The 26,921-nt window shown below is 45.9% G+C and overlaps 1 protein-coding gene across 1 annotated transcript; it reads left to right on the forward strand.

The window, feature by feature from the left end:
* Nucleotides 1-1,080: 1,080 nt before the first annotated feature.
* On the forward strand, nucleotides 1,081-25,252 carry FXN (frataxin; the record flags this gene model as incomplete). The annotated part of the gene is made up of 5 exons (XM_080708534.1): nucleotides 1,081-1,248; nucleotides 6,046-6,143; nucleotides 10,727-10,847; nucleotides 19,129-19,226; nucleotides 25,102-25,252. The coding sequence occupies 5 exons, from the start codon at nucleotides 1,081-1,083 to the stop codon at nucleotides 25,250-25,252; spliced, it is 636 nt and encodes a 211-aa protein (XP_080564660.1).
* Between the last annotated feature and the right edge of the window lie 1,669 nt (nucleotides 25,253-26,921).

The following is a 26,921-nucleotide window of genomic DNA, read 5'->3' on the forward strand; positions in this document are numbered from 1 at the left end:
GACGGTGGGTCACAAGACAGTCTCTCCTGAAGAGGAAGGAGGCTAACAGGGGTATCATTCATTCGCTGCTCATTCATTCCGCAGCAGTGTCTATAGGTGCCGGACATGTTAGGTAAATAAGACAACTAACAACTGCATCGACGGCTGTGGAAACACAGAGGGAGGTGTCCAGGACACGCAGTGGGAACACGGAGGTTTGGTCCCCTGGGAGGGTTCTGTGGGAGGTGACCCCTGACCTCTCAGTTGAGTTCTAAAGGAAAAAAGAACTTCTGCTCCTTCTCATCTCTGTCCACCACCTTCCCCACAAAATGGCAGGCAAATGTTCTCAATTGATATTCGTTTGCAACCTATAACCTACATAAAAATAAAAAAAAATTAAAAACCTATTAAATATCGGGTTCAGGGCCAGCCTCAGCCACTTAATGAGAAATTCAGCAATTTAGACCGTTTCAAAATTTAAAACTAGAGGTAGGTATGGTGGCGCAGGCCTATAATCTGGGCATTCAGGAGGCTGAGACAGAAAGACCGGGGCTCACGGACAGCCTCAGCTACTTAGGCCCTTTGCAACTCAGTGAGACCTTGTTTCAAAATAAAGAATAAAAAACAGAGCTGAGGGTGTAGCTCGGAGGTAGAATGCCCCTGGGTTTCATCCCCAGTACTGCTCAATAAATAAATAAATAAATAAATAAATAAATAAATAAATAAGATAAAAATACGAAAGGCTGACGTTGTAGGTCAGAGGTAGAAATGCCCCCTGGGTTCAACCCCCAGTGCCTAAATAAACAAATAAATAAATCTATTAAATAATTGCTAACAGTTATTATGCACTTAACAGGGACCAGTCTCTATCTAAAGAACTTTACAAGGACTATTTGATTCTCACAACCGTTACAGAAGTAGAAACTTTAATAAACATGCGTGTGTGCGTGTGTGTGTGCGCGCGCGCGTGCTCGCTGATGCTATCTTGGCGCGCTCTTTCTGAGCTCCGGCCCACCCGGGGCGCCTGCCGCCCACGGCCACCAGGTGTCGCCACCGCGTCCCTGCGCGGGAAGGAGGCGCGGGCAGCAGACGCGGAGCAGCATGTGGACGCTCGGGCGCCGCGCAGCCGCCGGCCTCCGGCCCGGGTCAGCGCCCTCGGGGCCGGCCCAGGCCCGCAGCGGGGCCCCGCGCGCGGTGGAGCTCGCCCGGCCGTGCGGCCGCCGGGGCCTGCGTGCGGGGACCGCGGCGGCCAGAGAGCCGGGCGGCACGGTGAGTCTCGGCGCCCAGCAGCCGCCAGGGCCGCACGCCGGTGGGCGGGCGCACGCACGCAGGCACTCGGGTGCGCGCACGTAGGGGCTCGGGCGCGCGCGTGTCGGGCGCCGTGGGCACCGCCATCTGCTTTCCGGTGGCAAAGTGGCCACTTGGTCTCGCAACACGACAGAGGGGCGAAGGCGGGGCAGGTGCACCGGGGTGGTTCTGAGGAGCTGTGGCCGGCTCTAAGCTTCCTGAGAATTTAAGCAATATTAATATATGATTTTTTTAAACCGGGCGTAGTGGTGCACGTCTGTAATCCAAGTACCTGGGAGGCTGAAACTGGAGGATCGCAGGTTCAAGGTCTGCCTCACTAAGCGAGGCTCTCCGCGACTTAGACCTGTTTCGAAATAAAGAGTAAAAGAAGGCTGGAGGTGTAGCTCCTAGGTACAGTGTCTCTGGGTTCAATCCCCGGTACCAATCCCACAATCCATGTATCTAGAAATACATATGCGGTGTATATAATGCATGCGCACGCACATGTATGTGTGTGTATGCGTATGCATATGTATCTGCTACGCGCATAACCTTTTCAATCCTGGCTTTTATGAACTCAAAGCCTCCTGCGAGCGGCGCTGCAAAGTAATTGGAGTTACTTTTGGAACATGCTCTCAGACTCAGCAGAGCCGCGCTGCCTTGGGGGATCCCTCAACCTCTCTGAGGCTCCGCTTCGTTTTTCTGTAGCAGGGAGATTAAAGGGTTACGCCCATTTTGCTCGGTTGGCCTTGAGAATTGCGTTGGATTAACATATAAAAGACTTTAGTGCTTCGTATTAGTTTCCAGCTCATCTCAATTCAGATACTAAGTTTCCCTGTAAATATTTCAACAGTAAAATATTATAATATTCACAATTGGGAGCTAAGAATGTAGCCTAATGGAGTGTTAACTTTCCCAGCATGCAAAAAAAAAATCGCAGTTAAAAATAAATAATGGTTCATGCCGGGTGTGGTGGCGCACGCTTGTAATCGCCAAGCTTGGAAGGCTGAGACAGGAGGATCGCACAGGTTCGAAGCCAGCCTCAGCTACTTAGTGAGACTCTCGGCAACTTAGTGAGACCCTGTTTCCAAATAAAATATAAAATGGGTCTGGGAGTATAGCCCGGAAGTAGAAATCCTCTGGGTTCCACCCCCAGTACCACCAAAAATAAATGAATGAATAAATAAAATAATGGTTCTTGAACCTGGCATGGTGGCACACACTTCCAAGTACTAGTACTTGGGAAGGGTGCATGGCCAGCCACGGCTACTTAGTGAGGCCCTCTGCAACTTAGTGAGACTCTGTTTAAAAAAAAAAGAACTGGCCGGGCGGTGTGATGGCGCACGCTTGTAATCCCAGCTTTTGGGAGGCTGAGACAGTAGGCTCCGGGTTCTCAGCTGCCCTCAGCTACTCAGTGAGGCCCTTTGTAACTCAGTGAGACCCTGTTTAGAAAGAAAGAAAAAGAAAGAAAGAAAGAAAGAAAGAAAGAAAGAAAGAAAGAAAGAAAGAAAGAAAGAAAGAAAGATTGAATGAAAGTGCTTGGGAGGCTGATGCTGGAGGATCGCCGGCTCCAGAAAAGCCTCAGCAACATAGCAAGATTCTCAGCAACCTAACAAGACCCTGTTCCCAAACAAAAAATTAAAAGGACTGGGTGGTATAGTTTGGAGGTAGAAAGCTCCTGGTACTACAAAAAAAGATGGTTCACATAGTCAAGTTGCTTCAAACATACTTGAAAGTTTTTATATAACTTTGATCATTTTAATTCATTTAAGTAGCACTTAAAACCTAGCCCCTCATTCATTCTAGCCATATTTTCGGGACACAGTAGTGGCTATGACTGGTGGCCACACACTGGCCAGTTCTGAGGTCCAGCGTGTGTGGCGTCTGATCTTGAGTTTGCAGTCCCAGCTGCTCATGAGAACCCAGAAGCAACACAAGTGATTTTCAAAGGGGTTCTTTTTTTTTTATTTTTTTTATTTTTGTCTTTTTTGGAAATGGGGATCAAACCCAGAGCACCACACCTGCAAAGCAGGCGCTTTGCCACTGAGCTACATCCAGGCCCCAATACAAGTGATTTTCAAAAGCGTAGCTCTGAGGTCCCCACCCCTAGAGGCTGAAAGGACTTCCATTCCAGTCCCAAAGGCAGCCTCTGGTCCTGAGGGACGGGTGGCCAGGGCAGCAGCTTTCCACACTTTCACCTTCATGCTGGAGATAGCTTCAAGGAGGAGATAACCCGAGGTCTCTGCCTCTGCCTCTTCGGTTAATAATCTCCTGCAGCGGGAAGGGCGTGGCCTTCTAGAGGGACATGCCATCCCATGTGACCCCAGGACCTTTTGGTTTTGGGCCTGACAAGCAAGTTGTGCCCTAATCCGCTTTAAATTCATTTTTATCACCATCCAGACAATATATGTGAATTTCTATACAAAAAGTATATAAAATATCTTTATTACTTAAAGATGAATAATAAATGCTAGGAGCCAGGCGTGGTGGCACACGCTTGTAATCCCAGCATTTGGGAGACTGAGACAGAAGGATTGCGGTTTGAGGATAGCCCCAGCTACTACTTAGTGAAGCCCTTTGCAACTCAGTGAGACCCTGTTCCAAAAAAATAAAGAAAGAATAAAAAATAGGACTGGGGATGTAGCTCAGAGGTAGAATGCCCCTGGGTTCCATCCCCAGTATTGCAATAAATAAATAAATAAGCAAGCAAGCTGGGGTGTAGCTCAGAGGTATAATGTCCCTGAGTTCAAATCCCTGATATCCACCCCACCCCTATAAAAACACACGGCCTGTGTGCTGCCTTCTTCTCCACTCACTTCTAACCTGGCACCCTCTGCTTTCTTTCTGGGCTTGCCAAGCGTGCTACTGGGTCAAGTCTCTGACCCTTTGCCTCCATGGCAACCAGTGACCTTCGGAGGACAAAAAATATATCACCAACCCTCTTAAAGTCCTTTTGTGGCTGGGTGTGGTGGCGCACATTTGTAATCCCAGCATTTGGGAGGCTGAGACAGGAGGATTGCACAGGTTTGAAGCCAGCCTTAGCTACTTAGTGAGGCTCTCAGCGACTTAGTGAGATCCTATTTCCAAATAAAGTATAAAATAGGTCTGGGAGTATCGCTTGGAGGTAGAAAGCCCCTAGGTTCCACCCCCAGTACCACCCAAAAAACAAAAAATAAAAAAGTCCTTTCGTGCCTTCCAGGATGAAGGCCAGCTGCGCTGCTGAGGCTCATGGCCACCTGTGCCTGGCTCCGGCATCTCTACCTCCCCTCCCCTGCCTGTCCCCCTCTCCACTCTGGCTGTACCGCCTCTTTCCCTTGCTCTCAACTTGCTGTCCTCTGGCCGTGGCATTGTCCCCCAGATGATCAGTGGGTTCTGCACAGCAGAGCTCAGACTGCATCACTTGGACATCCAGCAATGAGGGACCGAAAAAATCGACAGGTCACATCCTCCCCTGCCATGCCAGTAAGATCTGTCAGGCAGCGGTCAGCAGTTGGAGCCTTCTTCCTCTTGCTATCTCTTTATTTTTTATTTATTTATTTATTTTTATTTTTTTGGTGCTGGAGATTGAACCTAGAGTCATTCTGCCTCCAAACTACACCCCCAACCCTATATTATTTTTTTATTTGGAAACAAAGTCTCACTACGTTTCAGAGGGCCTCACTAAGTAGCTGAGGCTGACTGCAAGCCTATGATCTATCCTCCTGTCTCAGTCTCCCAAGTACTGGGATTACAAGCATGACCCACCACGCCCAGCTTCCTGTCTTTTTTTTTTTTGGGGGGGGGGTACTAGAGATTGAACCCAGGGGCATTTGACCTCTGGCCAGGCCCCCTTGATAAGTCATTGAATGTCTCACTAAGTTACTGGATCTGCAATCTTCTTTCTTATCCTTCCTTGCTATTTTTGATGCTTTTCAGAGTCAAATTCTAGTATTGGTATGCTTCCCTGCCTCCCATAAACCACCGCATCACCATAATAACTTACAGCAGCATCGCCCAAAACTTCCTGCCATCTGTGCCTTGAACGACATGTGGCCACAGGTTACGTGGAATGTGGTCAGTGCTGCTGAGGAACTGTCTTAATTATCTCTATAAATTTAAATTTAAGCCGGGCGTGGTGGCGCACGCTTGTAATCCCCGCGCTTGGGAGGCAGAGACAGGAGGATCGCGCAGGTTCGAAGCCAGCCGCGCGCGCTGGCTTAGGAGACCCTGTTTCCAAATAAAAATGTAAAAATAGGTCTGGGAGTGTAGCCCGGAGGTAGAAGGGCTTCCAGGAACCCCAGTACCACCAAAATAAATAAATAAATAAATAAATAAATAAATTTAAATTTAAACACCTACACATGGCTTGCGGCTACCAGGTTGGGTAGCACAAGCTTAGAAAGACAGGGAGAACTCATAATGCATTATAGGAAAGTGAAAACGATTCCTAAGATAGATTCTTTTTTTTTTTTTCTTTTTTTGGTGGTACTGGGGTTCCTGGAAGCCCTTCTACCTCCGGAGTACACTCCCAGACCTATTTTTACATTTTTATTTGGAAACAGGGTCTCCTAAGCCAGCGCACACGGCTGGCTTCGAACTTGCGCGATCCTCCTGTCTCTGCCTCCCAAGCGCGGGGATTACAAGCCTGCGGGCCACCATGCCTGGCCCTAAAATAGATTCTTGCAAAACTGTAACATAACCATGTAGAATGTAGAAGTGGCAGTATACAAACTGCCTGTTACTGGATTATGATAGACTGAAAAATGGTTACATAATGTTCATCTTAACTTTGGCTTTTAGAGTTTGAACCTCCACTACCTCAACCAGATACTGACTGTCAAAAAGCAGAGCGTCTACTTAATGCATCTAAGGAACTTGGGGACTCTGGGCAACCCAGGGTAAGATTAAACTGCCTCCTGCCTCAGAGATCTCCTCCTCTCTCTTCTTCATCCTCTTCTACCCCCATTCCCATCTAGAAGCTGTTTTCCCTCTGAGCAGCAACCCTGGTAGGCACCTTTCCACATTACTAAGTATCCACCGTGTTATTATTAATGAAATAGTATTAAGTTATATGGATGTATCTAATTCATTTAACCTATCCCTTGGGACATGTAGGTTGCTTCCAGATTTTCTTTCTTTCTTTCTTTCTTTCTTTCTTTCTTTTTTTTTTTTTTTTTTTTTTTTGGTGGTACTTGTAAACCCAGCCTTTGGGAGGCTGAGACAGGAGGATCACGGTTTGCAGCCAGCCTCAGCTACTCAGTGAGGTCCTTTGCAGCTCAGTGAGACCCTGTTTCAAAATAAAGAATTAAAAAAAAAATAGAGCTGGGGGTGTAGCTTGGAGGTAGAATGCCTCTGGGTTCCATCCCCAATACCTAAAAAGAAAAAGAGAAACAGGAAGCTCCCATTCCTCATGGCCATTAAGCCCTCAAAATATCTGCCATTCAGGTTTCCAATAGCAGGGGTGAGTTTCGCCTGTTTTTTTTTGTTTTTTTTTTTTTACATTATATACATTGTATTATCAAGATAAACATGTTTGTGTGTGACTTCTTTCCATCACAGTTACATTTATGATATTAGTCCCGATTGTTTTCATAATTGTAGACAAATTCTTTTTAATTTTTTTATTGGTGCACTGTAGTCGTAGATCTTAATGGAGCACGAGATGGTGGAGGTGTACTTGCACACATCTCTCATTAGCCCTTCCCCAGTTCCCTCCCCTTCCCTCCTTCTCATGTCTGGCTTAGTGATTGACTTTGCATGTTTGCGAATCCACATCATGTACATGAGGGAATTTTCCTCTTCCCCCTCCATTCTCCTCATTTGCTCATCTATGGTTTCTCCTCCTTCTCTAGAAGCTTCCACATATTAGGGAGAACGTCCGATTTCTTACTTTTTTGTGACTGACTAATCTCACTTAGCATACTGTTCTCCAGTTCCATCCATTTCCCTGCAAATGACAGAATTTTGTTCTTTATGTCTGAGTAAAATTCCAGTGTGTACATATACCACAGTTCTATAATCCATTCATCTGTTGATGGACATCTTGGCTGGTTCCATAGTTTGGCAATTTTTAACTGTGCAGCTATGAACATAGATACCCATGCATTATTTTGGTAGTTTGGTTTCCATTCTTGTGGGTAGATACCCAGAAGCGGTATAGCTGGATCATAGGGTAAGTTCATTCCCATTCTTCATTAGTTTTTTTTTTTTTTTTTTTTTTTTTTTTTTGCGGGTCTGGGGATGGAACCCAGGGGCATTTGACCTCTGAGCTACACCCCCTGCCCTGTTTTTTATTCTTTATTTTGAAACCGGGTCTCACTGAGTTGCAGAGGGCCTCACTAAGTAGCTGAGGCTGTCCGCGAACCGCGATCCTCGGGTCTCAGCCTCCCAAATGCTGGGATTACAAGCGTGCGCCACCACGCCCGGCTTCCTTATTAGGTTTTGTTTCATTTTTTTGTTTGTTTGTTTTGGTGGTTTGTTTTTTATTTTTGCTTTTTGGTTTTGTTTTTGCGGTATTAGGGATAGAACCCAGAGCTATTCTATTTCTGATCTACACACCCAGCTCTATATTTTATCCTTTATTTTGAAACAGGGTCTCCTGAGTTGCAAAGGGCCTAAGTAGTTGCGACTGTCTGCGAACCGTGATTCTCCTGTCTTAAACTCCCAAATGCTGGGATTTCAAGCATGTGCCATCACACCCGGCATCAGAATAGTTTTGATTTACATCTCTCTGATTGCTAATGATGTTGAGCATTTTTTCATACATTTATTAGCCATTTTAATATCTTTTTTTGTGAAGTGTCTATTTAATTCACTCACCCATCTTTTGATGGGTTGTTTTCTTAGTGGCGATTTTCTTGAGTTAGTTGTAGATAATTCTGTTTTGCATGTTGTACACTCTTGTAGGAATACATCACAATTTATCTACTGTATTACTTATGGGTATTGGGACAGTTTCCAGTTTGGGGCAACAGGATTATTCTTATGTGAATATTTTTTGGGGGGAGGCACTGGTGACTGAACTCAGAAGTATTCTACCTCCGGGCTACACCCCCAAGCCTATTTTATGTTTTTATTTTGAAACAGGGTCTCACTAAGTTACTGAGGGACCTTCGTAAATCACAGACTGACCTGGAGCCTGCAATCCTCCTGTCTCAGAATCCCAAGCACTGGGATTACAGGTGTGTGCCACCACGCCCAGCTTGCTGTGAACAATTTTTTTTTTTTTTTTTTTTTTTTTGGTGGTACTGGGGGTGGAACCCAGAGGCTTTATACCTCTGGGCTATACTCCCAGACCCATTTTTTTTTTTTTTTTGGTAGTACTGGGGTTCCTGGAAGCCCTTCTACCTCCGGGCTACACTCCCAGACCCATTTTTATATTTTTATTTGGAAACAGGGTCTCCTAAGCCAGCGCACGCGGCTGGCTTCGAACCTGCGCCATCCTCCTGTCTCTGCCTCCCAAGCGCGGGGATTACAAGCGTGCGCCACCACGCCCAGCCTCCCAGACCCATTTTATACTTTATTTGGGAACAGGGTCTCAGTAGGTTGCTGAGAGCCTCACTAAGTAGCTGAGGCTGGCTTCGAACCTGCACGATCCTCCTGTCTCAGCCTCCCAAGCGCGGGGATTACAAGCGCTGTGAACATGTTAATAGAGCACATGGCTCTTGGTGAGCCTGCTATGCATTTCTGTTGAGTGTATCCCCAAGAGCAGAACTGATGGGTCTATACCTGTGAATGTGGTCAGTGTTAGAGGCTACTCTTGACAGCTTATATTTGCCTGCTAGCAGCATCTGAAGGCTCTGGTTACTCTGCATCCTGGACAACTGTGTGTGTGTGTGTGTGTGTGTGTGTGTGTGTGTGTGTGTGTGTGTGTGTAGTGCTGGGGATTGAACCCAGGGCATTCTAAGTTTGAGCTACACCTCCGATTTTTTTTATTCTTTATTTAGAAACATGGTCTCACTAAGTTGCAGAGGGCCTTACTAAGTGAGACTGGCCACAAACCTCGATCCTCCTGTCTCAGCCTCCCACGTACTGGGATTACAAGTGTGTACCACCATGCCTGGCTGGACAACTCTTGATTACCTGTCTCCTTTGTTTGAACCATGCTGGTGGCATCTTTTTTTTGGGGGGGGGGGCTGGGTACTGGGGATGGAACCCAGGGGTCTTCTATCTCCAGGCTACACCTCCAGACCTATTTCTTTTCTTTTCTTTTTTTTTTTTTTTTTTTTTTTTTTTGCAGGTTTGGGGATGAAACTCAGGGGCATTTGATCTATGAGCTATACCCCCTGCTTTATTTTTTATTCTTTATTTTGAAACAGGGTCTCACTAAGTTGCAGTAGCTGAGGCTGTCCGCGAACCGCCATCCTCCCGTCTCAGCCTCCCAAATGCAGGGATTACAAGCGTGGACCACCACGCCCAGCTCCTATTTTCTATTTTATTTGGAAACAGGGTCTCACCAAGTTACTAAGAGCTTCACTAAGCTGCTGAGGCTGGCTTCAAACCTGCGATTCTTCTGTCTCAGTCTCCCAAGTACTGGGATTACAAGCCTGCACCACCACAGCTGGCTCGGCATCTTATTTTTTAATTTACATTTTTCTGAAGATTAACAAAGTTGGACACTTTTTCACACACTCGCTGGCCCTTTGGACCTGTTTTGTGTGTGTGTGTGTGTGTGTGTGTGTGTGTGTGTGTGTGTGTGTGAAATGTTCTAAATCTTCTGCCCATTTTTCTATTGAGTTTTATTCTTATTTTTTATTTATAGGAGTTTTTTTTAATATATGCTGGATTAATCCTTTTTCAGAAAAAAAAAATTGTAATACAGCTATCTTCTCCCACCTTGTGGTTTGCCCAAGATAAATTTTACTAACAAAACAATTGGAAACAACCTCAGTGTCCAAGCTGAAGGGGATGGGATAAATGAATAGCATAAAATACAAAATAAAAACAGTAAAAATCCACATGTGCTAATATGGAAACATATCTAAATACGAAGTGAAAATACAGTGTATATTTCAAAGAATAGAAAATTCTAAAAGGGTAGAGAAAAGACTGTTATTTACTGCCTCTGGAGATTGGAAGAATCTTCTTTGGAAGAAAGGCTTACTTTTCTGACTCCTTTCAAGCTGTTTAACTTTTTACTCTATATGGGTAGATATTTTCCATCAGTTAAAAAATTTTAAGAAAAAAATAAATGCAACAAATTGATGTTCCTGGGTATGGTAGCACACACTTGGAACCCCAGTTCTTAGGAGACTAAAAACAGGAGGATCACAGGATTGAGAATAGACTCCACTACTTAGACTCTCAGAAACCTAGTGAAACCCTGTTTCAAAACAAAAAAATAAAAAAAGGCTGGAGGTTTAGCTCAGAGGTAGAATACCCTTGGGTTCGACCTCCAGTACCGGGGGGGGGGGGGGGATATTAATACAATGGCGCAGTGTGATAATCTCGTGTCTTGTTGGTTTTCTCTTTTACCCTGTAGCTCTCTAGACGAGACCGCCTATGAAAGACTAGCAGAAGAAACCCTGGACTCCTTGGCAGAGTTTTTTGAAGACCTTGCAGACAAGCCCTATACACTGGAGGACTATGATGTCTCCTTTGGGGTACAGCTCAGTTTATTTTAATTTTTCTGTTTCCTCCCTTACTGCAATAGAGAATTTTAGCTTACTGCAATAGAGAATGCCCCTCCAGCAGAGTTAAGTATCGGGCAGCATAGGGTTGTGGGTGGGACCCAAAGTCTAGGGTTCAAGTGACATAGTCCAGCTCTACCTTGCCCTCATTTTTGGTTAAAATTTCATATACCCAGAGGTATGGCTCAGTGTAAGAGCACTTGCCTATCATACAGGAGCCCTGAGTTTAATCCCCAACGATTTAAAGAAAACATTAATACAAATTTTCAAGCTTTATCAGGGAGGAAGGGCCCTGTTTGCATAGCGGGCTGGCATAGCCAACACTGAACCAGACCACTAGTTCTTTTTTTGTGGTACTGGGGATGGAACCCAGGGGCTTTCTCCCTCCGGGCTACACTCCCAGATCTATTTTATATTTTATTTGGAAACAGGGTCTCACTAAGTTGCTGAGAGCCTCACTAAGTAGCTGAGGCTGGCTTCGAACCTGCGTGATCCTCCTATCTCAGCCTCCCAAGTACTGGGATTACAAGCATGCACCACCACGCCCAGCTAGACTACTAGTTCTTAAGCAGAGCCAAGATAATTCTCAGAAGTTATTCAGACCACACAGACCTGCGCCCCACTCCTGATAGGGCAGGGCAGGGCACATTCCTGAGCAGTCTATTTTTAAAGCTTACTAGGTATTCTAGTGTACCTCCCTGGCTCCCACCCCTAGACATTTTTTAGTTTAATTGGCCAGGGTGTGATCTTGGCAGGAACTGGATTTTGTAAATCTTCCCAAGTGATTTGAATGTGCAGTTGGTTTGAAAACTTCTAAGTTGGATGAAAATATTAGCCCCTGATCCTAGAAGCCAAGAAATGTGCATTTTTCTGCCCCCTGATTGGCCACCAGGGGGCAGACTTCTGCGGCGCTGTGCCTAGACCTACTGCTCTGACCTTAGAGCAGCTCCTTTTTCAGTTGGAAGAAAATCCCTCCTCCCGGGCCTCCTCCTCCTCCTTCTCTGTTCCTTCTCCTCCCTCCCTCCTCCTCCTCCTCCTCCTCCTCCTCCCTCTCTGTTCCTCCTCCTCCCTCCCTCCTCCTCCTCGACAGAGGTTAATCCTCTAGACAGAAATTAATTAATACCAGGAAATGTCATGAAGAGTGCATTTTGGATTGACTCCTAGAATTATGTCAATCATCTGTCAGATTGCAGTGATAGAAATGGTGTTGGATGTTCTTGTGGGACCACTGGATAGAGAAGAGACTTTGTAGGATAGAGCTGGTAGCAAAGTCTGGGAGAGAATACCAGGCCGGGTTGTAAGGAACTTGGTAAAAAAAAAAAAATTGAAGTAACTGCACAGCAAAAGATAAAATCCCTTTACATGGATTCAGGGATTGCTGTCAGCAACAGAAAATGCAGCATTGCTGGGGCAGAGCTTTAAAAGAGCTTATAAAGCTGGGTGGGGGTACAGCTCAGTGCTAGTGCACTTGGTTAACCTGAGTGAGGCCCTGGATTCCATCCCCATCACCACAAAAACAAAATAATAAATGAATAGATAAAAATTAAAGTGCTAGCCGGGCATGGTGGTCCATGATTGTAATCCCAGTACTTGGGAGGTTGAGACAGGTGGATTGCAGGCTTACGGCCAGCCTCAGCTACTTAGTGAGGCCCTCCGCAACTTAGGGAGACCCTGTTTCAAAAATAAAGAATAAAAAATAGGTCTAGAGGTATATCTTGGAGGTAGAATGCCCCTGGATTCAATCCCCAGTACTGCCAAAAGAGAAAGAAAGAAAGAAAGAAAGAGAAAAAAAGAAAGAGATAAAGAAAGAAAGAAAGAAAAAAAGAAATTCAAGTGCTTTTGAAGACATCCCTGCAGGGCTGGGCTGTTTATGGAGGAGCCACCAACCTGACCATTCACACCATGAATAGAGGTGGTGGAGTTTTAGGCCTCCTCTCCCCAGCCTCCCACCCCTGGCTGTAACTACAGGGAAAACAAGGCCCAGCCTGCACTCTGCTCATGCATGTAAACATTGACTAACAAGCCACAAAAACAGTCATACAACCTGTTCTGAAAGGATTGGTGAAGCCGCAGCTTGACCCAGGTACTTTGCAGGAATGTTTCATTAAAAGCAAATGTGCCGGGGGTGGGGATGTAGCCTGGTGGCAGAGAGCTTGCCTAGCACACAAAAGGTGCCAGGTTCAACCTCTAGCATAAAAAAAATAAAAAAGGAAGGAAGGAAGGAAAGAAGGAAGCCAACGTGCCAACCTTCTATATGCTGGGGCCTGGATTCCGTGTACCTTGTTGAATCCAATGACAAAATTTCAGCTCAGTGGTGAGTCACAGAACCTTCCTGAATCCTGTCCCTAGACTGTCTAGCAAGTGTTAGGCTACTAGGTTTTGAAGCATCTATAATACATTCCTGCCAGGGAAGATGTGTCTTATATTTTTCCTTCTTTTCTTTTCTTTTCTTTCTTTTTTTTTTTTCCCAAATCTGAGGATGGAACCCAGGGACATTTGGCTTCTGAGCTACACCTTCTGCCTTGTGTGTGTGTGTGTGTGTGTGTGTGTGTGTGTGTGTGTGATACTGGTAGTGGAACCCAGGGACTTTTCTATCTCCAGGCTATACTCCCAGACCTATTTTATACTTTATTTGGAAACAGGGTCTCACTAAGTTGCTGAGAGCCTCACTCAGTAGCTGAGGCTGGCTTTGAACCTGTGCAATCCTCCTGTCTCAGCCTCCCAAGTGCGGGGATTGCAAGTGTGTGCCACCATGCCCGGCTTATGGTTTTTATTCTTTATTTTGAAACAGGGTCTCACTAAGTTACGGAGGGCCTCACTAAGTAGCTGAGGCTGTCCGCGAACCACAATCCTCCATTCTCAGCCTCCCGAATGCTGGGATTACAAACGTGTGCCTCCACGCCCGGCTTTTCCTTCTTTTCTTTATTAGGTACTAGGTACCCAGGGGCATTCTCCCTCTGACCTACATCCGCAGCCCTTTTTAGCTTTTGTGTTTGAAACAGGATCTCACTCGGTTGCTGAGGGCCTAAGTTGCTGATGCTTGAACCTACCATCTTTCTGATTTCAGCCTTCCAAGTACTGAGATTACAGGTGTGTGCCACCGTGCCTGGCAAGATGCCTTATAGTTTTCTAGTCAATCCAGATACCTTGAATATCACTCTGCTCACCAGGGAAAAATTATTTCTAACAGTTTACTCATTAGCAAATTGTCAAGTGTAGGTTTAAAAAGCTAAAGGTATTTAGTGGCTGCCTCTACATGATGGACTTGGACTTGTGATTAAATACTTCGCAACGCTGACTATCCATCCTGTGGTGTGAATTCCTCATCAGAGTTCCTTAGGAACTCGTATATTCACTTATGTATTTCCCATAGAAGGTGAGTACAGTCTGGACAGTAGAATATCTATAACTTCGTTACTTAAGCTTCTTGGGCTGCACCCTTTCCCTGCCCTCAGGGCCCAGCTGGAAGCCCCCTGCTCTGCAGAGCCCTCAGTGCTGCGGGCACCGCCCTTCCTTCCTGGCTTCCCCACACTCTGAAGAATCTGTTGAGCACTGATTCCCCCTTGGTATAACTGACTGTTTATACATATGTTTCCAGGACTAGCCTGGGCTCCTTGACAACAGGGACACTGTGTAGTCTTTGATCCCAGTGCCTAGAACAAGGCTGAGTACGCAGGGGCTTCATAAAAGTTGGTTCAGTGTTAGTATTGAATAGTATAATCCCAGTACTCCCAGGAGTTGAGACAAGAGAATCGCAGGTGCCCAGCCAGCTCAGAGTAACTTAGCAAGACCCTGCTTCAAAAAAATAAAAAATAAAAAGGGCTGGGGGTGTAGCTCAGAGGTAGAACATGCTTAGAGTCAACTCCCAATACTACACCAAAATAAATAAATGCAGGAAGGAAGCAAGCAGGCATAGGGCTGAGAATATGTCTCCCTGGCAGAGCACATACTTACCTTGCAAGGGGCCCTACTTCAATGCACAGTACCGAAAGGAAAGGTAAAGTGCTTCATAATTCAGGAGTCTTATTCCTTAATAGGAGGTCACATGTATGGCAGATTCGGTATTAACCTCCTATTCGCCTATTTCTACAAATGAACTAATGACAACAGTCACTGTACTTGGGAGGATGATACCAGAGAATGGAAAGTTTGAGGCCAGCCTCAGCAACTTAGCAAAACAAAATATGAGCCAGGCGTGGTGGCGCACGCTTGTAATCCCCACGCTTGGGAGGCTGAGACAGGAGGATCGCACAGGTTCAAAGCCAGCCTCAGCTACTTAGTGAGGCTCTCAGCAACTTAGTGAGACCCTGTTTCCAAATAAAATATAAAATAGGTCTGGGAGTATAGCCCAGAGGTAGAAAAGCCCCTGGGTTCCATCCCCAGTACTACCAAAAAAATAAAAATAAATAAAAATAAAAAAAATATGGCTAGAAGTGCAGCTTGGAGGCAAAATGCCCCGAGTTCCACCCCTAACAGCACCAAGAATTTTTAATTATTAATTTTTAATTACTTACATTTTAAAAGTCTTTTTTGTGCCCATGTGTGCAGGGCTAGAGTTATTAAGCCTTACTGGCAGGCTGAGGGTCTGTCCTGATTGGCTGGAGTCGGGGCCTCTCTTGATGGGCTGGAGCCAGGGTCTGTCCTGATTGGCTGGAGCCAGGGTCTGTATTGATTGGCTAATCCTGTGTCTCAGTAACTGCTCATCTCCACTTCCATTGCACTTAAGTGTGCCCACACTCCAAAAATAGACTGCCTAAGGAATAATAATAATGACTAGAAGGCCCTCACGTGGTCTACTTAGAGTTCCCAAAGCGCGGAGGTTCCCTGGTGCCCCTCACGCTCCTTTCCCCTCCGCTGTTCCTTGGAAGAGCTCCAGCTTCCTAGGGAAGCACTCGGCTTCCTGGGGTGAGCAGGCTGGTGGGAGTCGCAGCTGAGATTTCCACCTGGGCAGCCTTGCCCTTGGCTTTGCAGGCAGAACCAGGCCGGCGTCCACCGCGTCACCAGCAGGCCGCTCTTTCGTTCACCCAAGAATGTCCTTTCCTATCCATCCCATATTTTGCTGAAAGCATGAAGGTGCCAAACACGTCTAATTCTTATTCTTTAAAAAAAAAATTTTTTTTTTCAGTTAAGAGCCAAGAGTATAGGTAGAGCTGTGCTTAGCATGTATGAGGCTGGCAGCTGTCCTCAGCACCAAAAAAAAAAAAAAAAAAAAAAAAAAAACAGCTGAGTCACAGAATACTGTCATAAATATATACAATTTGTATTTGTCAATTTGAAAATAAATAAGTCATGGTGCACACTTATAATCCCAATACTTAGGAGGCTGAAACAGAAGGATCACAGATGCAAGACCAGCCTCAGCAACACAGGGCCCTTTGCGATTTAGTGAGACCCTGTTTCAAAAATAAACAATAAAAAGCCGGTAGTGGTGGTGCACGCTTGTAATCCCAGCATTCGCGAAGCTGAGACCAGAGGATCGCGGTTCTCAGCCAGCCTCGGCTACTTGGTGATGCCCTCTGCAACTTAGTGAGACCCGGTTTCAAAATAAAGAATAAAAAGTAGGGCAGGGGTGTAGCTTGGAGGTCAAATACCCCTGAGTTCCATCCCCAGACCCGCAATAAACAAATAAATAAATAAATATAACAATAAAACAGGACTCAGAGGTAGAACACCCTTGGGTTCAATCCCCAGGACTACAACAATAAATACATACATACATACATACATACATACATACATACATAATCTGGGCATGGTGGCACAGGCCTCTGTAATCCTAGAGATCAGGAGGTTGAGGCAGGAGGATCGCAAGTTAGAGGCCAGCCTGGGCACCTCAATGAGACCTTGTATCAATTAAAAAAAAAAAAAAAAGTCTGGGGATGTAGGAATGTAGCTCAGTGGCAGAGTCCCCTAGGTGCAATCCCCAGTATCACCACCACCACCACACACATACAGGCACAAAAATGGGGGGGGGGGGGGCTACTGGGGATTGAAAGCATAAAAATGGCGGGGGGAGAGGTTGTGCAGTGCATTGCGGGAATAAGTCAGGGGCCCCTGGCTGGTGCTGAGTGCTCGGGCATGCGCAGAAGAAGGCTGCAGAGACCTGTCTCTGGGCAAGTCCTGCACCCGCTCATTTCCAAACAGTGAACCTAGCCTATCGCGCCCTTCCTTTCATATCTAGCCCATCCTAAAGAGTCCAGTGGCTTTGGAAGTAAAGGGCTCTTTTGTTGAAAGAGTGTTTTCAAATTTAAATGAGCATTTATTGGAGAAAAATGGGCCAAATAGTCTTTTGAGAACTGAAGGCTCTTTAGAGGAAAACAGATTCTTACAGCAGTGTCAGCGATGCTTGTTAGATGTGTGGGAAGGTCTGGAAATAAGAGACCTGGGCTGGAGTTACTGCCCTCCACCAATGGAGCTGGTGCGAGGAGGCGGCGGCCAACAGCTCTTGTGTGCTCTGCTTGGTGGCCGAGGGCCCTGAGCCAGCAGTCCCCTGTGCCAGCCCTCAGACCGCCGGGTCATAAGCATCCCACCTGGTGGGCCTCACAGGGAACAGGAAAAACACCAGGAAATGCAAACATTGTTGTGATTAATCCTGAGAACAAGGGTTTTTTTTCTACATTATCTCCCTGTTTGTTTGGTAATACTAGAGATCGAACCCAAAGGTATTCTACCTCTGAGCTACACTCAGCCGTGTGTGTGTGTGTGTGTGTGTGTGTGTGTGTGTGTGTGTGTGTGTGTTCCTGGGGATGGAAACCAGGGACATTCTACTTCCAAGCTACAGCCCCAGTCCTATTTCTTATTTTTTATTTTGAAACAGGGTCTCCCTGAGTTGCAAAGGGCCTCACTAAGTAAAAGCTGAGGCTGCCCACAAACTATGATCCTCCTGCCTCAGCCTCCCAAAAGCTGGGATTACAAACGTGCTCCACCATACCCGGCTTCTTTTTTTAGGTTCTGAGTGTCACTATGTTGCTGAGGCTGTCCTCAAACCTGCGATCCTCCTGTCTCAGACTCCAAGTCCTGGAATTACAGGCATGCACCATCCTGCCTGGCTACCATCTTCTATTTCTTTTTTTGTCTTTCTCTTTTCCTTTTTTTCTTTTTATTTTGGTGTGGGTGAAGGGCTTACTGGCGATGGAACCCAGGAGCATTCTACCTCCAAGCTATAACTCCAGCCCTTTTTTATTTTTTGTTTTGAAAGAGGGTCTCACTACGTTGCTGAGAGCCTCACTAAGTAGCTGAGGCTGGCTTCGAACCTGTGCCATCCTCCTGTCTCAGCCTCCCAAGTACTGGGATTACAAGTGTGTGCCACCACACCCGGTTTCATTCTTCTATTTCTAAATACTAAATTGGCCAGGCGTGGTGGCACACGCTTGTAATCTCCACTCTTGGGAGGCTGAGACAGGAGGATGGCACAGGTTCGAAGCCAGCCTCAGCTACTTAGTGAGGCTCTCAGCAACGTAGTGAGACCCTGTTTCCAAATAAAATATAGAAAATAGGTCTGGGAGTATAGCCCAGAGGTAGAAAGCCTCTGGGTTCCACCCCCAGTACCACCAAAAAAAAGAAAAAAGCTAAATTGAAGACTTTGGGTGCTGAGGATTGAACCCAGGACCTCAGGCATACTAATCACATGGGCTAGCACTGAGCTACATCTCAGCCCCATAAAGACATTTTTTAAACCAACTTTTTAGTACCTTTATTAACAAATCAGTGTAATAATGGTCAGTTTGACATATGATAAGATACATCCTGAAAGTATATTTATAATTTTCATAAGTAAATCATGGGAAGTACAACCTTCTGCAATAACAGAAGGCCCCAGATCTGCTCTCTGAACTTCATGATGCTCCTAGAAATTTTGAGTTAGGTATCTTGTCCCAGTGCTTCTTTCAATCACCCAGGGCTTAATGTTTACTCCCTAGAGACCGGCTATTGGAAGGAGACTTCCCCTAAGATGGGAGCGAGGCAGGAGCGGCCAGGGGGCTCGACCACCGGCCCTGGTGCCACTGCCGAGCATCCTGGCACGTCGCTTTGGGTACCACCTGGCACCACGTGGAGCGTGAGGCCGAAGCTGTCTTCATCATCTCATGCAGGCGGCCCACGTCTCCAGCCATCTCCCAGCTGCGGGAGCCACCCAAGCCAAGACATTTCTTTATGGTGTATGCAGCGTGCGTGTCTCGTGTACATGGAAAGCCATGGTGGCGAGGCGCTAACCGAGCCTTGTTTTCTTCACGCTTTCCTCCACCTGATCCCGCAGAGTGGAGTCCTCACGGTGAAACTCGGTGGAGACCTGGGGACCTACGTGATCAACAAGCAGACCCCCAACAAGCAGATCTGGTTATCCTCTCCCTCCAGGTATGCTCAGAAATCAGCATCAGAAATGGTTACATTTGTTCAAATGGATCGTTGTGGGACCTTTGTGTGTGTGTGTGTGTGTGTGTGTGTGTGTGTGTTTGTGTGTGTGTGTGTATTAGTTACTGAGGATCAGACCCAGGGTGGTCCACCTCCTAGCTGCACTCCCAGCCATATTTTATTTTGTATTTAGAAACACGGTCTAAGTTGCTCAGAGCCTGGCTAAGTTGCTGAGGCTGGCCTTGAACCTACGATCCTCCTGTCTCAGCCTCCTAAGTACCGGGATTATAGATGTGCCACCATGCCCAGCTTTTTTTTTTTTTTTTTTTTTTTTGGTGGTACTGGGGTTCCTGGAAGCCCTTCTACCTCTGGGCTACACTCCCAGACCTATTTTTACATTTTTATTTGGAAACAGGGTCTCCTAAGCCAGCACGCGCCGCTGGCTTCGAACCTGCGTGATCCTCCTGTCTCTGCCTCCCAAGCGCGGGGATTACAAGCGTGCACCACCATGCCCGGCCCCATGCCCAGCTTCTTGTGGACTTTTTTTTTTTTTTTTTTTCTGGTCGTACTGGAGGTGTAACCCGAGGCTTTCTACCTCCGGGCTATACTCCCAGACCTATTTTATATTTTATTTAGAAACAGGGTCTCACTAAGTTGCCGAGAGCCTCACTAAGTAGCTGAGGCTGGCTTCGAACCTGTGCGATCCTCCTGTCTCAGCCTCCCAAGCGCAGGGATTACAAGTGTGCGCCATCACGCCCAGCCTTGTGGACCTTTTAAAAGGGGTCACCATCTATGCAAGTGACCCTCTCCTTATGTTTCACAGCCTGTCAGCAAAGTTTATTGTCATTCTATCATGATTCTCCCTGCTGATAACTTGACTCCTATCATCAGGCATCCAGATGATAACAGTATCTGAAGTGAAAAGTGTATAACTGTTCAGAACCTGGGCTAGACAGTTTTTCTTTAGTAAATCGCTGCTCAGGGGCTGGGGATGTGGCTCAGTGGTGTAGCGCTCGCCGAGCTTGTGCAAGGCTCTGGGTTCCGTCCCAGCACTGCCAAAAGAAAAGCTCCTTTTAATATTGCAGCATCTGAGCCAGTTGCCCTTTGTCTTCAAAGCAAGTTAACGTTTGATGGCTAGTTTGTTTTGAGCACCTCTGCTAAGGGTCAATTGCTTTTCCTTGGCAGAATCGGCCTACATTTCCTGCGGGGGTGGGAGAGTGTCTCAAGTCCCTACTCCAGGGCATCTAAGCCCTCCTGCCCTTTCTACTGATGTGCTCTCAGTGTAGAGGAATAAAAGTCACGTTGCAGCCAGCCCGCCTCAAAGCCTGAGAACGCGGGGAGAGCCTTCCCTCCTCAGTCTGGCCGCTACTGAAGTGGTTGTAAGAAAGGGAGAGAGAGACGCCCACAAAAAGCCCTCCAAGGAAACCTTCCTGGGCCACTCTTTAGCACTAGCAAGAGAACATCTTGAGTGTGAATTGGGAAAGGCTCAAATTAACCATGAGGAATTCTTTGAAAGCCTGTTGGTATATGCAATTTAAAAATAGTTATGACCAAGTGCTAGAGGTGGCTAGCTCAGGGGAAGAGTGCTTGCCTAGGTGCGGAAAGGCCTGGGATCAGAAGCATAGAAGCATATACTACTGGATGATAACGTCTAACTTCCTAGATTCCAAGCGTATTATTTTGTTCTTTTCTTTTTTTCTTTTTTAATTTTTTTTTTTTTTTTTTTTTTTTTTTTTTTTTTTTTTGTACTAGGTATTGAACTCAAGGCTATTCTACTTCCAAGCCAGATCCCTTTTTTTCCCCTGGGTCTGGGGATGGAACCCAGCGGCATTCGACCTCTGAGTTATACCCCCAGCCCTCTGTTTTATTCTTTATTTTGAAACAGGGTCTCACTGAGTTGCAAAGGGCCTCACTAAGTAGCTGAGGCTGTCTGTGAACCACAATCCTCCTGTCTCGGCCTCCCAAATGCTGGGATTACGAGCATGTGCCACCACGCCCAGCTCTTTTTTACTTTTCTTTTCTTTTAAATAGGATCTTATTAAGTAGCTAAGGATCTTGCTCAGTTGCTGAGGCAGCCCTTGATTGAACCTGTGACCCTCCAGTTTCAGCTTCCCAAGTACTAGGATTACAGGCCTGCACCACTAGGCCTGGCTCAAGTGTACTTTAAAAAAAAAAAAAAATCTGTAATTCATATACTATGCTGAGCATCCATTGACTATCAAAGATACTATGTTGTTCAAAAAACTAATTGTTTCCTTTTCCCTCTCAGCTCTTCCAAATTAGCCCAGAATATTTTTCACATGGATAGATTTCTGGTTTTTCTCTTTCATTTTTCCCACTACCAACTTTTCAGGTCCAGTGGAATTAGCAGCATCTCCTAGCCACCAGGCCTACCCTGAGGAGCTTGTAGGGTGGAGTACAGAAGAGCTAGGGGGGCACCTGAGTGTTAGCACCTGGGCTCAGAGCCCTGGGTGGTATGACAAGGTGGGGATGTTCCTCATGCTGATAGCTAACTCAGTACAGAAAACCAAGGAATGTTCTGTTTCACTCTGCTTTTTTTTTTTTTTTTTTTGTAAACACTACCGGGGATGGAACCCAGGGACATTCTACCTCTGAGGTACACCCTCAAGCCCTATTTTTTATTCTTTATTTTGAAACAGGGCCTCACTAAGTTTCAGAGAGCCTTACTTAGTAGCTAAGGCTGGCTGCGAACCTCAATCCTCCTGTCTCAGCCTCCCAAATATTGGGATTACAAGTGTGTGCCACCATCCCCCGGTTCTTACTCTTTATTTATTTATTTATTTATTGGTCTCTTTGTTATTTATTTATTTATTTATTTATTTATTTATTTATTGGTGGTACTGGGGTTCCTGGAAACCCTTCTACCTCTGGGCTACACTCCCAGACCTATTTTATACTATTTTTATTTGGAAACAGGGTCTCCTTTTTTTTTTTTTTTTTTTTTTGGTGGTACTGGAGGTGGAACCCAGAGGCTTTCTACCTCTGGGCTATACTCCCATACCTATTTATATTTTATTTGGAAACAGGGTCTTACTAAGTTGCTGAGAGCCTCACTAAGTAGCTGAGGCTGGCTTCGAACCTGTGCGATCTTCCCGTCTCAGCCTCCCAAGCACGGGGATCACAAGCGTGCGCCACCACGCCTGGCAACCCTTGGATATTTTACAACCCTAAGAGTAGTTTCACATCAGCTTCCCTCCCTGGCAGACTCCTTCCAGCCTGTCTTTAGAAAGGCTCCCCGTGAGTCCCCAGGGGGTGCAGGTGCCCCTGCCACGGGCTCCCAGGGTATTCTGTGCTTTGCATCATTGTTACCTGCTACTATGTCCACTCATATCACTGGCCCATGCAAGGTGGACCTTAGTACTTATGTCATGTAGGTACAGTATAACAAGTCATGACAAAAACCAACAACAAATTTGTCTACCCACTCCAGGTGTGGTGGTACACACTTGTAATCCCAGCATTCGGGAGGCTGAGACAGGAGGATAGCGGTTTGTGGACATCAGCTTCTTAGGCCCTCCACAACTTAGTAAGACCCTGTTTCAAAATAAAGGAAAAAAAAATAGGGCAAGTGGTGTAGCTCAGAGGTTGAATGCCCCTGGTTCCATCCCCGGACCCGCAAAAAGAAAAAAAAAATTTTTTTTTGTCTACACAGATACAGTGTATTAGTCAGGTTCATGTGACTATTAGGAAATACCTCAGACAACTAATTTATAAAGAAAAGAGGTTTAGCTGGATGTGGTGGCGCATGCCTGTAATCCTATTATTCAGGAGACTGAAACAGGAGGATCACAGGTTTGCCAGCCTCAGCAACTTAGCAAGGCTCTCAGCAATTTAGTGAGACCCTGTTTCAAAATAAATTAGGGGGCCGAGTGTGGTGGTGTATGCTTGTAATCCCCATGCTTAGGAGGCTGAGACAGGAGGATCGCACAGGTTCGAAGCCAGCCTCAGGTACTTAGTGAGGCTCTCAGCAACTTAGTGAGACCCTGTTTCCAAACAAAATATAAAATAGGTCTGGGAGTATAGCCTGGAGGTAGAAAGCCTCTGGGTTCTACCCCTAGTACCACCAAAAAAATAAAAAAAATAAATAATAAATTAGGTATTGGGGGTGTTACTCTGAGGTAAAATGCCTATGAGTTCAATTCGTAGTGCCAAGAAAAGAAAGAATGGCATGGAGGGAAAGAAAAAGAAATGAAGGAAGGAAGAAAATTTAACACACATTTTTGGAGATTCAGAGTCTAAGATTAATAATCTTTAATAATTTTTTTGTGTGTGTGATACTGGGGGTGGAACCCAGAGGCTTTCTACCTCCGGGCTATACTCCCAGACCTATTTTATATTTTATTTGGAAACAGGGTCTCACTAAGTAGCTGAGTCTGGCTTCGAACCTGTACAATCCTCCTGTCTCAGCCTCCCAAGCGCGGGGATTACAAGCATGCGCCACCACGCCCGGCTATCTTTAATAATTATTATCAATTAATAATAATTAATGATAGTATAGGTAAGGCAGAAATCATGTCAGTGGCACTAAAATGGCCATCACTTTATAAGCATTGCTCTAAGATAGCCAGTATCAGACTGAAGTCGTATCAGAAGGTGATGTGCATGGAAATGCATAAAGAAGAGTCAAACCAGGCGTGGCCGTGCACCAGCACCACCAGTACTTGGGAAGCTGAGACAGGAGGATCACAGATTCAAGGCCAGCCTCAGAAACGTAGTGAAACCCTGTTTCAAAGTCAAAGAAGTAAAATAAAATAGGGGTGGGAGTATAGCTCGAAGATAGAACACCCCAGGGTTCAAATCCAGTACAAAAAAAAAAAAAAAAGAATAATAATAGATCTCCAGGTCTTGAGAATCATTCTGTGAATTGTTCCAGAGGATAGGTAGATGGAGTATCCTTTAATAGAAAGACCCTAAGTCAAAAAAATCAAATATATGCCTTGTTACATAGCACATACCAATTAGCTTCTTGGTGGCTGTCTTTGTGGAATCTGTGGGTTAAGCCAGCTTTCTTTCACTGACAAAATCCCTAAGAAAGACAATAAACTTACAAACAGGAAAGACTGATTTGGGCTCGTGGTTTTGGCAGTTTCGGTCCCTGGTTCTTGGCCCTGTCGCTTTGGGTCTGTGGGGAGGTGGGACATCCTGGCTGTAGCACATGGTAGAGGAGGCTGCTCGCCTCATGGGTCTGGGAAGCAGAAAGAGAGAGACAGAGAGAGAGAGAGGGAGGGGGCGAGGGCCCCAGAGTCCCCTTCAGTGACTCAGCTTCCTTCTACCGGTCCCCACTTATTCAGGGTTCCACCGCTTCCTTCTAATGGCATCAAGCCATTAACACATGGCTGTCAGGGACCTTTCAGGTCCAAACCAACCATACCACAGAGCTTCTCTGCAAGAGTGCCTGGTGCTAGCCGGGCGTGGTGGCGCACGCTTGTAATCCCAGCATTTGGGAGGCTGAGACGGGAGGATCACGGTTCACAGACAGCCTCAGCTACTTAGTGAGGCCCTTTGCAACTCAGTGAGACCTTGTTTCAAAAATAAAGAATAGCCGGGCGTGGTGGCGCACACTTGTAATCCCCTTGGGAGGCGGAGACAGGAGGATTGCACTGGTTCGGAGCTAGCCTCACTGGCTTAAGAGACCCTGTTTCCAAATAAAAACATAAAAATAGGTCTGGGAGTATAGCCCAGAGGTAGAAGGGTTTCCAGGAACCTCAGTACCACCAAAAAAAAAAAAAAAAAAAAGAATAAAAAATAAGGCTGGGGCAGTAGGTCAGAGGTAGAATGCCCCTTGGTTCCATTCCCAGTACCGCAAAAAAAATAAGAGTGCCCTGTGCACTTACTGTGTGTTTGTTTTGTCTTCCAGTGGACCCAAGCGCTATGACTGGACGGGGAGAAACTGGGTGTACTCCCACGACGGGGTGTCCCTGCACGAGCTGCTGGCTACAGAGCTGACCCAAGCCTTAAAAACCCACCTGGACTTGTCCTCCTTGGCCTATTCTGGAAAAGGCACTTGATGGATACCCAACTTTAAAGACATTAAAAGCGAAGGCCAAGGCCCAGCTCGCTCCTGCAGCCAAGTGTCTGTTTTTTTTTCCATTCCTGCTTTTGAGGAAGTGGCATTGTGTGTGACAGCGTCCCACCCTGCCCCAGGATCCTGCCCCAGGATCTGCTTTCTGATTTCTAAACAGTTTGCTTAGGTCCAATAGCTGATTTCCTCCCTCACATGATGCCCCTTATCGCTTATAATGTCTTATACCCATATCTTAGAATAATAACCTTACGAAAAGAAAAACAGTGAGGAGAAATTCCAGGAGGAGAAATGGTTTGCCTTCTCTCTTTATTCTCTGAAGGATTTACTATGAAACCCATATGAAGAGCAGCTGGTTGACTTCATCATTCTGTCTGAAAATAAGGCTCATTAAAGAGTACTTCAGCAGCCGGGCACACTTGTAATCCCAGCATTTGGGAGGCTGAGACAGGAGGATCTGGGTTCACACTTGTAATCCCAGAGTTTAGGAGGTCGACACAGGAGGACCACAGGTTTAAGGCCAGCACAAAACCCTGTTTCACAATATAACAATAAAAAGGACTAGGGGCATACCCCTGTGTTCAATTCCCAGTAACCCTAGGGGAAAAAAAGTAAGTTCACAATACGCTTTCTCCTAACTATAACATGGCCCAATTTTTTAAAACCCATTGCCACTGCTAAAGAAAGACCCATGTCCATAAGGTCTGTGAAGTTTATGTGAACTGACTTCCAAGATGCCAAGGAAAGCTGACTTCCCCGTTCCATGGTACACACAAAGAGGAAAGCAATTTTAGTGCGTGTCCAGTTGAATTCTTGGCACAGATTTATCTTTTGTAAATTGAAACAGCTATATGCCAGACAGGGAGAGAGGAGAAGGAGGGATAAAGTTATAAAAGTTCATATAAATGTACACTGCTAGCTGGGCGTCGGTAGTGCAAACTGTAATCCCAGAATTTAGGATGCTGAGACAGGAGGATCACAGGTTCAAAGCCAGCCTCAGCAACTTAATGAGACTCAGCAAGACCCTGTTTGAAAATTTTAAAAATAAAATAAAATAGGGTTCAGAGATAGAATGATGCCCCTGGGTTCAATCCATAGTACCATCAAAAAAATAGTAAGCCTCTTTTCAAAGTAACAACTTCCCAACTGCCTTCTCATGTGGAGTAAGAAACGCCTTTGGGTCCTTGGTTGGGCCCAGTCAGCCATGACTTGGAGTACATCCTGAGGTTCCAGTGAACAGCCCCTCTGCACTGTGAAACGGAACTCACGTCCATCTGCGTCTGCTAGGGACCGAATCCAAGCTCAGATGTTCTTCCCTGACTATTGCTTAACAAACAGACTACACCCCGACAGATTTATTGGACTGTTTATTAGCTGAAGATTTATTTCGACTTTTAAGGAAAACACCTGCATCCAGCAGCAAATTAGCTCCCAAAGATGTTCTTCCTCTGTGAAGAGTCAGACCTGTGAGGCCCCATCCAAGTGTGAACGCTAGTGCAAGACAGGCCTCTCCTGTCCTCTAGTGCTTCTGTGATCGGTGGGAACACGCAATGCCACATGAGTGCTTTTTCCTTCAAAACTTCTGTTTATTACAGAATTGCTTGAGTGCACCATTGAGCTGAATTCGGGATTTCTGTGTTTAAAAAGATTTTGCT

Source organism: Muscardinus avellanarius, assembly GCF_963383645.1.
Source record: "Muscardinus avellanarius genome assembly, chromosome: 13".
Lineage (NCBI taxonomy): Eukaryota > Metazoa > Chordata > Mammalia > Rodentia > Gliridae > Muscardinus > Muscardinus avellanarius.